Source organism: Argopecten irradians, chromosome 6 (assembly GCF_041381155.1).
Source record: "Argopecten irradians isolate NY chromosome 6, Ai_NY, whole genome shotgun sequence".
Lineage (NCBI taxonomy): Eukaryota > Metazoa > Mollusca > Bivalvia > Pectinida > Pectinidae > Argopecten > Argopecten irradians.
Genome location: NC_091139.1, coordinates 9,045,353 through 9,059,588, shown reverse-complemented (window position 1 = coordinate 9,059,588; position 14,236 = coordinate 9,045,353). Strand labels below are relative to the sequence as shown.

At 32.7% G+C, this 14,236-nt stretch overlaps 2 protein-coding genes across 2 annotated transcripts; both read right to left on the bottom strand.

The window, feature by feature from the left end:
* Positions 1–3,018: 3,018 nt before the first annotated feature.
* Positions 3,019–5,174, bottom strand: LOC138326258 (uncharacterized). Its single transcript, XM_069272377.1, has 3 exons — positions 5,057–5,174; positions 4,118–4,286; positions 3,019–3,426 (listed from the first exon to the last, which is right to left on the bottom strand). Exons 1-3 carry the CDS (start codon positions 5,121–5,123, stop codon positions 3,345–3,347), a joined length of 318 nt encoding a protein of 105 aa, XP_069128478.1. The 5' UTR covers positions 5,124–5,174; the 3' UTR covers positions 3,019–3,344.
* Positions 5,175–5,354: 180 nt separating this feature from the next.
* On the bottom strand, positions 5,355–13,071 carry LOC138326189 (vitamin K-dependent gamma-carboxylase-like). Its single transcript, XM_069272317.1, has 13 exons — positions 12,846–13,071; positions 12,255–12,404; positions 11,687–11,852; positions 10,930–11,008; positions 10,156–10,262; positions 9,580–9,743; positions 8,722–8,882; positions 8,338–8,496; positions 7,401–7,529; positions 6,939–7,096; positions 6,355–6,524; positions 5,761–5,888; positions 5,355–5,378 (listed from the first exon to the last, which is right to left on the bottom strand). Exons 1-13 carry the CDS (start codon positions 13,069–13,071, stop codon positions 5,355–5,357), a joined length of 1,821 nt encoding a protein of 606 aa, XP_069128418.1.
* Positions 13,072–14,236: the final 1,165 nt, after the last annotated feature.

Sequence of the window (14,236 nt, the reverse complement as noted above, 5' to 3'; positions counted from 1 at the left end):
ATATTGAAAGAAGTATACCATGAAAAATCCCAATTTGCTTAAATTTAATTTTCTTTGTCTTTAGTTTAAATCGCAAAATGTTATCCCACGTGAACACCCAGCTTTATATAGAGATTGGATTTCGTTTTTATGTTAACCATACGTGTATGGAGCAATTCCTCTAAGAAGATATTCTCTGGGTAACGCCCCATATTGAATATATTCTTAGAAGAATTGCTCCATACAAGCATGGTTAACATAAGAACGAAATCAAATCCCTATGTTTACACTCACACGACTTTTTATTTATACTTTATGTGATAAAATCGTCATTTGAAAGTGACGTAATTAATCAATAAAAGTCGGTCAAAAGTGGAAGGAGCTTACTCAATTGAACAGCGAATGATGACTCTTCACGTAAGGTAGAATTATTCATCCGCGACGACAAAAAAGTTCAATATCTTAGTGTGAAATAAACATTACAAACAAGTAAATTTCAGAGATGATTATATTTAATCAGATCAAAACTTTAAATATATATTTAATTTTGATAAAAGTTAATATATAGAGTAATAACATAAAGTATTTAACTCGGTCACATGTGTGAACTCGGTGACCGGCGAGGCGAAGCTGGCGCACGCTTACACACTGGAGTTTGCCGAACTTGTCAAAACAAGTAGCTCAATGTATTTGAGATTGTCGTCTGACTTGACGATATTATATCCTTAGGAGCCATGTGATTATATAATATACGCTTAGATCCATCGTTATTGATAAATGGAACAACTTCACTTATGTTCGATGGATACAATGTATTTGTGGTAACGCGTAACTGTCAACACGTGGATTACTAGCGGTGCATGTCTTAAAATACACATGATTAAAATCTCAAAGAACAAAGACAAGAGAATGTTTATAACTAACCTAGCTCTGTCAGAGGGTCTCACGTCCGTCAACGCCAAAGACTCGATCGTAGGACACAGACACAATGGTAATGTTTACATTTGACATCCATCATTTTTAACAAAAATGAAAGCATTGCACGTCGCCCCGGTCGGGATATTTTATCCCGTTTCTTTATACAATTGTTAATTTAAAAAAAATGTTTGTATCATATATCAATATGAAGCATATATGTATTGTTTATTTTTTCCAAAATTCTATGAAAAACAACAATATGCACGTAATGTTGCGTCAACATGTAAACAAAACCATGTGTTTCTTTTTTAAAAAGTAGCCCCTTTATGTTGTATTGAAAATTTTTATACGCAAGTTCAAAGTTCAATGTTACCATGCAGTTATGGTAAACAAAATCGGCTAGTATTTGCGTATAGTGAACAAGCCTAGCAAGTGTAAATATAAGGTTGTGTGGTTATTTATTGTGTTTGTTTATATTGAATGGATGTGGATGTATGGTTTGTAATAAAGAGAGAGAGATGTAAGCTTGTTTAAAAATAGAATTATGAAATATGGAAATTGTCTGAAGTCCGTCTACGAAAGGTATCTTTATTGTCATTTACAAATAATTAATTTTTCTTTGTTTTCATACCAAATCTGGCTTCTGATTGGCCAATATTTTATTTGCATACCACTATGAAAAAAATCCGATAATGGCGCGAAACCCCGATGTTATCGTGACGTCACAATAGAGACATTGACGTTGCGTATTGATTCGGAAAAAATAATCCCTTGAAAAACCACTATAATGTTACATTTAAACATACTTCATTTTATCAAATAGAATATAAAATTAATTATAAGTATTGATGTCACTATTTCTTAATTTTAACTTTTATGAGAATCCGCTTCGCGGATTCACACAGTTTGCAAACAATTTTTTTTTCATACCCCGATGAAATTAAAAAATAGTGACATCAATACTTAATCAATTTTGAATAAAAGAATTGTGATTAAAAAATATCCCACAATAAGCGACGAAAAAGAATTATCAACATAAATTTCATCTTTGAAAATATCTCTAAATTTATAGACTACAAGAAAACATTATGTTCCTTAAAAATATTCAGTTGCCTTTGAATTTGGTAATAATAACCATGATTTGACTTAAAAAAAGAAAGAAAAAAAACAGTTATTCCAACAGAGACCATAGTATAAAATCGTTTTCCCTAAAAGCAATTGATTTACTAGCTTATCATACTGATAGGTACCGGATTTCGCATAATCTCGCTCATCATGAATCTCAGTTGGAAAATAAAGAGAATTGAAGTGGAAAAAAACAATAAAGATTTCATATCAACTTTATTTAGCCACGAGAGATCCGAACAGCATCGAGACTATTCATTCTCAATTCAATATAATAATTTAAAATTGTCTCTACATTCGTTTTGAAAGGTTAAAGATAGTGTTGATGGTTTCATAATATAATATAATGACGCTTATATTTTTCTCTACAAATAAATTGTATTCTTAATATTTCCCTTCACTATATAAGCTGTTAAAATTAGCTACTGTAACACCAAATTTATTAAGTGCATTATAATATAGTTTATTGAAAGATATCTATCTATCTCAGAATTATTAAGAACGCACAATAAATTAATTTCGTTTCTTCATTGTGGAGTACTAATGCTACAAATGTGCTTACACACTTAGATAAATACAAACCCGGTAACTTGTATAATCAAGGAAAGAGCAAAAACATGAAAAATAATTATAGAATAAGAAAAAAAAATTACGCGTGGCCCATATGAATAAAAAAATTGTGAGATTTAATTAGGCCTACGTTTTAGTGTTCAGATTATAATACAAGTGTAGTACAGAAGAGCAATAAATGTTAAATGTTGCTGTCCCCTTTATTATTTCTCTTACCACGAAAGTTTGTGTTCATTACATCCTTGTACGAAATCACTATTATGACGATATGTATTAATTATGATTATTATTATATAACTTTATTATGATTATATAACTTTATTATGATTGGTTTGTGAGCTTCATTGACAATATAAATGGAATGCAAAATTGCAAAATTTGAACGCCATGTGATCAAGAAAAAAACATTCAAAACATATTCGGGATACAGATTTATTCATCAGGTAGAATGATTTTGGTACAATCATCATGGTACATGTTTGTGATGCAATCATGATGGTAAATGGGAATAATTCATGTACCACGTGATACCCGATGAAGTTTGTGCGGGAGTAGTATAACCACAGGTGATGGAACTTATCTATTTGAAATCCCCCTGGTAAAATGACATTAGCGCGGGATATCATCTTGTGACGCCATTCCATCACCAATAGAAACAATAGTCCCGCGCAAACGTTATCTGGTATCACATGGTACATAAAACAATCTCATTACCTAAACTCGTGTGTAAAATGTGTTCGTCACGAAAATATTCAAAATGGTCTTCGAGTGATGTATTTAGTAAATGGCTCTCCGCCTGCGATACTCCGAATGGCTGCCATGGATATGATCAATCTAAAACATAAACATAGAACAAATAAAAGATGTCCTATAATAAGCAATGCGCATGTTCAAGTTCATGTCGTTCAAGTTGAAGAGGCATTAAAATATTCACAATTCTAAATACATAATCAAAAACTTTATAACATCTTATATTTGATATGCTAAGATTTTTCACCATTCTCATTGGTTAATATATGGTCATGTGACGTTAAATATACAGTTTATCGACTCCGTGTTTCCATTTTTTCTTTTGTGACAACATTGCCGGAACGTTGCATTTTTTCAGGGTCGCATCCTACGGTCATAGCTTTTCTTGTTATTAAAATGCACGATGGAGAATGTTTTTGACATTTGTTAAAGAAACTACGTATCTTATATAGATATTAAGGACCCTTTTTTTGGTCCATATGCTATTATGCCGCCCAGGTAGGATTAAAAATATTAATTCTACCCGGGCGGTATAACACCATATGAACCTAAACAAAGGTCCTTAATTGATTCTTATTTTGCATTAATATTATACATGTGTATGCATAAAATATGGGTAATACAGAAAAAATCTTGAACACAAAAGTGCTGAAAGTGGCAACCGTTTAAAATCATTAGTTTCTCAAAGTTTAAACTAATTTCATCATTATATTAGAAAATCATGGGTTTTATACAAATGTTTTGGCTTTACAAAAACGCAAATAAACCAACATACCCATGTTTCATAACGGTATATTTATGTTTCAAGAATGTCAGGAAGGTTTCCAAATTCCAGTCTGGACCGAATTTCTTCGCATCTGAATCCTTCTTCTTTTTTTCCAAAATGAAATTGAACATATGTAGCTCTCTTTGGTCGAATTCCTTCAATAATGTTCCGTTTGGGTCTGCAAATCAAGAGAAAATTGAAATTTAAAATTCCACTTCGTCAAAGTTCAAAAAGTAATTTCCAAATAAAACTACTTCTACGGAGTAGTTCGACTATTGTATACGCATGTTATAGAGGGTTTCTGGTGGTGTAGCGGATAATCATTCTCTTTTTAGCTAAGAGGGTGGGGATTGAACACTGGCACGAACGTGAAAACCCCAGGGGTAAAGCGAGGTTTTTCTCTCGAAATATGAATCCTCGCGTGCTTGCACCAAGTTCATCGAAAATGATTTATAAGTTATTTAACATGTTCTGTTATCGATGTTAACGAGTAAATTGTTTATCGTTTGTGCATTAAAACATAGTATTAGAACATAATTGCGATCAGACTTAGTCTTAAGACGATACAATTATGTTGTAAATTCACAGATGATCAGCTTTAGTTAGATTACGTGTTAATAAGTATTTACAGAAAATACTATCATATTTAATATACTTGCAATTAAATTAAAGCGAAATAAATCATTATTTTGTGATTTAGAAATAAAATGTAACACATATGTAGCAGGTGTCGTGTCGAAAGACTTATATTAGTATTTATATAATTTTAAAAACGGGATCCTTTTAGTGGCCATTCTGAAAATGTGTGTTTCTTCGCTACGAGTAGAGACATTTATTCTGCTATTTTCCATCATTTTTTCAGTTAATTTTAGTTAATGGAATATCATATATCCGCAGTCTATCTGCGAGAATAAAGAACGCGAGGTACGGAAAGCATTGACAACTTACCTTGGCCACTCTTCTTCTGCGCCAGTGCCTCTTTGTACCTATTGAACCTCGTGTTATTCGACAACATCTGTCTTGAGAGTACATAATAGGAGGGCGATATAGTATGGATCTTATAGTCTTTTCCAGATAGCAACTGAAACACGATACATTCTATGCATTATATAGTATGGATCTAATAGTCTTTTCCAGATAGCAACTGAAACACAATACATTCTATACATTATATAGTATGGATCCTATAGTCTTTTCCAGATAGCAACTGAAACACAATACATTCTATACATTATATAGTATGGATCTAATAGTCTTTTCCAGATAGCAACTGAAACACAATACATTCTATACATTATATAGTATGGATCTAATAGTCTTTTCCAGATAGCAACTGAAACACAATACATTCTATACATTATATAGTATGGATCCTATAGTCTTTTCCAGAGAGCAACTGAAACACAATACATTCTATACTTTACTTATAGTCTTTTCCAGATAGTAACTGAGACACAATTTATTGCATACTTATCTAACGGCGGTTAAAATTTGCAATGTAGTTAGAGTGTATGGTTCTACTGTACGAACTTGGCCATTTTAAACGAATAATGTATTCAAACGCAGAATTTGATCTTTATATCACTTTACTAAGGTCACCAGACCTATATAAGATATATAAAAATATGTGGAAAATAAACTTCAAGACCTACCTCGGCTTTCCCCCCAGCTTCAAAAGTGACATTTGCTTGTCCAATGGTCTCTAATATAACAGTGCCCTTCAGCAATTCCATAGAATTTATAGCGTTGATATCATTTATGGAGAACGATGTATGGTTTCCTGTAAAGAAAATAAAACTATACAGTTCCAATAAATAAATAAAACTGTTTGCTTAGTAGTGTCACTGTATTTAAATTAAACCTGTCAGAGATAATAATGCTCTTTTAATAGTGCGTTGTCAGTTTATATTTAAGTCTTGCTTACAACAACTATTCATGATGTCTAGAAATAACACATCATTTAATAATATCTATGGTGGTTATCGATATTCCGTGGCCTACATTCGTTAAGAATAACTTAATATACAGGCAAACCTATCTGTCAAGACCACACAAAGGAATCAAAGCAAAATGGTCCTTTTAGCCAAGTGGTCTTTATACACAGGGCAAAATTACTATTTTAGGACCTCGATAAAGTGATCTTAATAAACGGGTGGTCTTTGTACAGAGATGGCCACTAACGCAGATTTTAATGTACTCTATATGTGTAGCTCAAGAGTAGGCCTTCAATGTTCCACATTTCTTACCCGGAAAGTCAGCTATGTATGATTTTGTTGTCGTTTCGTCTTTTTCTTTCTGCATACGATTTTTCACTTTCCTCATTTCCCAGAACCCCTCTGTTACTGGCATCCACCAATCTGTGTCCTCAAATAGGTTCCATCGAGCGGTCATGATGTCTTTGTTCGGGTCAACAACTCTGCAGAAAACAATAAAGAGTCGAAATTTATAGAGTAAACAGAATTGGTGAAAAATGTTTGATCACATTTAATATAGATTATTTTATTTTTTTTATTTTACTTCACAAAGAATTGTCTTTCTTGATATATTTTTTTCTTTTAAAAATGCGTTTATTTATATTAAGGGGATTTGGATGGATGGTTCGCAATAAAGAGAGAGAGATGTTAGATTGTTTAAAAATAAAATCATGAAATATGGAAATAGGAACATATATTGATATTTACATGCAATGTTGAATAAAAAAATGTTTAAAAAAAATGTGTAAGAAAATATGATACAATATACCTATATCTATATATGATATAACTAACTTTGGATAGTTGATTTTCTTCTGCATTATTAGACAGATTATAGGATATTCACTTGACATTACCTTTGCCTAAATCTATGATTTAACGCTAACCATACATCGTAGTTGATTGCGAAATTGCTATGTCCTTGTGCTTGTAGTCTTTTCGGTATGCATTGTGTAAATTGGGTGAGCATCACTGGTGTATATGCCCATCTATTGCCTACACCGAACTTTAACATCTGAAACAAAGAACAGCATAGTTTTAAAATCTCATAAACAAAGATCAACTTCTATAACCTACAATAAGATTTGTCATCTAAGACAAAGAACGGAAAAAACAACGAATTTTCGTTAACAAACGACAACTTTTCTAGTCTTCCCCTAGCTTTGTTATCTGAAACACAGAACGGTATAATAACAATATGGTAAAAAAGACAATTTCTATCGTCTACAACTAGCTTAAAATATTGATTTTTACTAAAACAATATTAATCATCAAGCATGCACAATATGTCTTGGTTTTACATATTACATATAACTTACAGATTGTGACATATCAACCCTTTCGCCAGTCTCGAGATCTTTTACAAAGATGGACACGTCTGCTATATGTTTCTCAATCATCATATTCCATGTAAAGCCGTAAAGCTCTCCACCCCATGTTTTTAGCCCCTAGTAACAGAGAAAACTGCATTCTTATATTTTAAAATAAATGGGTTTTTTAGTTATCGTATTCGACCCAATAAGTGCCCGTATAAGCGCCTTTCAATTTTTTTGAGGCATCAACTTCATTTACGCCTCAAATTAAATGCAGGCTGGAAATATGAAAACTGTAGATATCTTATTGATTTTTTTCAAAATGATCAATTGCTTACTTTGTACATTCATGACAAAATAGGTTTGAACACATTTGGTTCTATTAAACGCCCCTTTATTTCTTTCATTTTTAGCGTCCTGGGTGGGAAACTTGAAAAAGATAACTACTGTGATAACAAAATGTGAGTTAAATTAATGTAACGTTGTATTGATATTTATTTATATCAGCATCGATACGATACTGCATGTATGCCTTTATAACGTCATTTATCGCTGGTGTTACAATTCGTGGAAATTAGTAAAAACAATACTAAAGCTGAAATAACTCTTACTAAAACTTGCAGCTATACAGTACAGAACAAGTGATGGTCATCTTTAAAAAAAACTTAAAATATAGAATCTTATTGTTTAAGACCTCATATACATCAGTATACGACCGTTTTATTAGATCTGCATGCAATAATTTGCATATATATAAATACCGAAATCTTGATATAATCATTAAATGTAAGGACATGTCAATAAAAATATACTACTAATGTCCGCATAAACAATAAATTTTAATTACAATATCTACCTAGAATATCCCCCCCCCCCCCAAAAAAAAGAAAAAAATGGATTAATTAGTAATGTTTGCGTAAGGTTTAATTACGATGATATTTACCTTGAATAGTATACCCAGCGAGAATGGGAGGAAGATCTGCTCTGCTATATACAGTATTACAAACACCGTACACAATACATGGTAGGCTCCAGGTCGTAATGATTTACTGGTGTCCTTCTGTTTACGCCCATTCACGTGTATCATTTGATCACCATTTTCCTTAAATGAAAATAAATGTGCCAAATTAATCAATCATAATCATTCTGCAAAATGAATGGATTTTTTTGTAAGAACTAATTTTATAATTTCGTTTATTTTTAATGCTTTGTGCACTGTCTATAGTTAACTTATCGTAGTAAAATTTATCTAATTTGCAATTAGTCGGAATTACTATAAATGAATGAGATTTTATTGAAATTCATTAAGGTTAATAATTATTCCTACCTTATAAGCCTTCCCATCGTCACCATACAAACAATGGTGATTGTATTTAAGATATACAGGGGGACGGCTTTTCCAAAATAAAATCCGGCTCATGACTTTTCTTGGCCAGTCAGGGTAGCAAAATATAGAAACCGTAGCGATTCCAATATATGGGAACATCCCTGAAAAAATATTCAGATATCTTTAATGATAATGAATTTGTTAATTTTTAATTGATGACCATCCCTGAATATATACGACGCTATGATCTATTTTTACTTTCCTATTTTACTTCTAAGTATGTCATGTATTTGAAATCTCATTCCGAATAGGCCATTCAGCTTTGGCTTCTTATATATATTTGATGCTGTAGCTACGGTGTACTGTTTTTATGATGCGATAATAAGCAAAAACGATATTATCTAAAAAATATTTTAGCAAAATTGTATCTTTAACTCAAAAATGTTACCTTTGACAAGGACGTTTCGTGAAATATTGAATGAAAGAAGAGCAAGAAAAGCTGCCTGACACGCTGACAAACATTGCATTACTCTAAATGAACTTAGTGTCTCTGGCGATATAATTTAGCGGATTTCGCGGGCGATTAGAATAAGCGAAAATAAATCTCCGCGAAACGGTAGAACTCCAGAAGTCTAGATCGCAAATACAAATATCTGTGAAACGGTAGAACTCCAGAAGTCTAGAATGCAAATTCAAATCTCCGCGAAAGTATCAAAACGCAAAATTAAGTATCTGCGAAAATAAGTAAGTATACAGTATAGATCCGATAAACACGTTGCCTGAAAGATTTAATGACAGTATAGAGCTGACTAACACCGACTTTGTACAAATATTGAATTATACACAAAACAAACATACCTATAAAGAATATCTGTGAATTCATTGCATGAAATGACAAGGCCATCAATATGCCAGTTTTCCGTGATTTATCAAAGAAGAGGATAAAGCCCAGGGTCAGGTCGAGTAGGAAACCAAAGCGATGGACGATGTACAAATCTATCATTTCATTGCTTAGAAAAGGTCTGAAAGGAAACAGATTTTTTTATAGAATGTAAAAAACATCAACCTTATAATTTATCAGTTTGCCAAAGTTTACCCCAGCTTTTAAAAAATTTGTCGATAAACATTTTCGTCATTTTTTTTTTCCAAACACGTTTTTTGGAGCCAAGAAAAAATACTTAAAGTAAAAATTGTTATTATTAATTTTAAAAAATATGAATTACCATCCTCTCCATTAGAAATAAGTCTATAGATGGACATTATTCAAGTATCATATTGCTTTTAATTTAAACGTTTTTTTTATTTAAACAAAACTTCTTTGCACGACGCTATAGTAAAATGGACTAAATAAAAGGTAATCATATACATATATAGTTTGTCTCTCAGTGCTGTTTTGTTTAAATATAAGCAACAGAGCATACGTCCAGCTATTACCTGAATACATCGAACACCCAGTGCTTAGACAAGCCTTTCTCAGAGTAACCATAAAGCCATTCTGCATCCAATTTCTTTATCCCAGCGAAAAAGTACAGCAAAAATACCTACAAAGCATATGCACCTTGACTTTATATATACGCATATATACGATTCGATAATTAATGTACTGTCTGCCTAAATGGTGGCTTCGAAAAAACCCATCATGTTAGAAATACGACATTCTTACGTGCATGGAATATAGATATTATTTGCAAAGACGTATGAAAATGTTGTGTCCATGTTAACTATAAAATAAGTGGGATTGTATCAGTGTATATTGTTATGCTTGGCTTAGTTGATAACAAAAGTATTCGAAACATACATTTATTTTTACATACATGGTTACATGACCAGATGAATAAAGTAGCACACATTTCTACATCATACACGCTAAATCTACTCGATAGTAAAGATATACATTTAAGAATTGAATTTAAATTTGTTTAACTCCATGGGTACATGCGTATACGGAAAAAAATGTTTGCAGACGTTTACAGATGGACAAATAACTATTTTAGGGCTGCTTCAAAACAAATGAAGTACGTTTAATGTATTATGCCATTGATTTCTCAAGTGAAATCAATACGCAACATCTTTATATGACGCCACTAAAACATCGCGTTTTCGCAACATTCGCTTTGGGGAAAAATATCGACCGATCAGAAAGTCAGATTTAGTATGAAAACAAAGAAACAATAGTTATTTACAAATAAACCCAATCATTTTACTTACCTGGAATCTAAATAGTGTATAATTCCATAACGGTACTGCCTGGTTACGAAGTTTTGGCCACACGATACTGTCGATTGACCTGTAAAACAAGATGTCCATATACATACTCAATGACACCATTTCTACAAGCTTCTAGCACACACGTGATTAATAGAAATATTTTCATCAAGACTGAGCATTTAGATTATATGAAGATTTCAATATCTTAGGTTCCGTTAATAAAGTAGTCAATGCTTTAACTCATATGCAAAATTATTGAGAGTTGTACCGGAATAAAGGCATTAAGAGGTAGCAGACGCTTTATATAAGATGTAATTGACATTGTGTGACATTTTAGACTTATCAACTAAGTGTGAACGTTTATAATGTACAATGGATTGTCTGACAATAGTTGTAAGGATCTCCAACCTGTTTAATCGTTATCATCAATGTTATACTACATATATTGTCTAGTTGTGGATTTTTGTACATTGTATTGTACATTTATTCATGTAGTTACCGGGAGAAGGCTAATATAGGAATTGCTTGTTATCTATTCTCTATATAATTCTCTTTGTATTAACATCTTAAAAAAACATTATGAAATTTTAAATTCTATCTTTTAAAAGAATCAATTAGTCAGCCTCTTTATTAAGTGAATTACAACCTGATGAAAAGCATCATCTTCTTCTAATTAAGATGCATGTACGTAATAATGCAATATATTCTGATTGATAAAAATCAGATGATAATTTGAAGTATAATTTGCGCTACTCACAAATATCTGTTACCGTCGGCGGTAAGTAGAAGGAATGAGAGAAGACCAAACAGGTAACTATGGTTATTCCATTTCTGCATGTCTAGTAGATGTATATACCAGTAGATGACGTTAAAGATGACTAGACACCATCGGTACATAAACCCTAGAGCTATTCCGATGGTAGCTGTTAGAACAAACAATCAATATAAATGTTTATTGCACAGAAATTGATATTGCATTAAGTGAAATTAACGCAATTACAACTTCTGTTTCATTATCAATGCAGCAATGTGAAAAATACGAGTTGGTGCCAAATAAGATGAACCTAGTCTGTGCAAATATTCTATATGAACACTTTCACACATGCATGCCATCAGTTAGAGGACAATTCACAGTAGCAGTTCGTAAAAGTTTAGGATTGCTTCAGTTGCATTCTTCTGTATGGTATTTAGTGTTTATGTATTAAACCTTCAGTACAAAGACTTGACATTGTATGAGAAGAGAAGTTATGCAACAAACAACTGGAATTATTCTTATTTATGAACAAATGCAACGTTGATTCGCCTACTTTTATTCGTACACTCACTTATAAACAGAATGAAGTGGATTAGGTACATCCAGTCCAGTGGTAAGGGCTTGAGAAAATACAGTACTGGAAATGTACACTTCTCCCATTTCCTAAACGACATAGTCCCTAGCCCTTTCTTCTCTAAGGTGTCAATCATCAATAGTATACCTGGAAATACATCACTCTGTATCAATTAAGATTATGGTAGAAAGGTTTGTAATTGTGCAAAAAATATAGAATCAAGAAACGGATAGATTTTGGAAACGAAAATAATAAGAACACGATCAGTAAACCAGACTAGAATACTGTAATGAGTAACATTCTCGAATAAAAACGAAAGAAAAAAATATTGATAACTGTCGGATTTTTTCATCGATATTTTTGTTCGCATATTATTCGAATAGATACAAGCATTACATACGATAATACAGTAGTCTTAAATAACAACGAGTATTTACATTCAAATTCCATAATGACAATAAAAGGGGGAAAAGTCACATTGTAAGTCTTTGTATTTCCAATAGTTTTAAATCGGTAGGTATTTAGAGTAGGGTAACAAAAATACCAGAGGAACTGTATGAAATTATAAAAAAGGAATATAACGCCTACCGTATAAAAATCTCAGTACCCCTAGCGCGGCCGGATCGGTGGGACGACTCATTAACTTTACAAACGAATTCCAGGATGCCAGTTCAGTAAACGAAAATCCAAACAGCTTCTCTTGTCTGCCATGTTGTTCTGTAGAAGAGGAATATTTCCTTTCCAAACCGGCCATTTTCTTACTGCCTTGAACATTATTCGTCCCTGTCTCCTTTCGTTGGCGAATAACTTGCATGTCTGCGTATATTTTCTGTAATTATCATTGACCGGTAAGTTCAGTTATATTTTATATTTGGATTTACCAATTTTAGCAAATGCCCATTACTGACGTGTAACGCTGGGATTATATACACGTCTTTCAAACCTTTGCCAATAGTAAATGCCACTTGTAATTCACACAGTATTCCTTAACGTATGTGGTTAGTATTCGCGGTCCCATCAATCACACCTGGGTACACTACACACGTGTACACGTGTTCTTAAGCAGGTATCAGGTAGGAAGTGGTTATTTTATATGGCTGTGTGTGTTGTTTTCCACGTTCGCGTGATTTCAGTTGAAGCCAATTGCATCGTTAGGATACCTTGATGCCTTATTGCCCTGACGGATGACATTCACTGGCCTCCAGGGGTTACTTTCATTGTCGTTATCTTTCACTGTCGTTATACCAACGCCCAGCCTATCCTCGGCCTCCAGGGGTTACTTTCACTGTCGTTTTACCAACTTCCAGACTATCCTCCGCCTCCAGGGGTTACTGTCACTGTCGTTATACCGATTCCGGGACTTTCCTTAGTGTCAATGGGTTACTATCATTATCGTTATATCAACTCATGAATTATTAACTGCCTCTATGGATTATTATCATTGTCGTTTTATCTACCCCTGAACTACCACCCTACCCTGAACACCTACAGGGGTTTCTATCACTGTCATCATATCCACCCCTAGTCTATCATCAGCCTTCAAGTGTCACTTTTATGAAAGGCCGTTCATGTCAGAAACGAGATAATTTAACGCGTTAACATTTAACGCGTTAAACACACTTTTAACGATTTAAAAGTTCCTTTTAACGGGATAACATTTGAAACATTAGATCTAGAGTTATTTCTAGAATCAGAAATGAACAAGAATGAATTTAAGACTAGTGAAATCCATTGTCAACGATGGGCAATGCATATGTCATTAAATAATAAACATGTACAACGATAGTTGGTATATATGTTGCGAAGATCGATAGCACACACTTCCTAAAATTGATTCTAAAATTGCATCCATTACGGTACTTTACAGAAATGGTTTTCCAATACTGTAATATTCATTATCTGAATTGTATAAATCTATAAAAAAAAAAATTATAGTTGTAAGTTATAGTTGTCTTCCTCCCAACTTTGAGATTTAATAC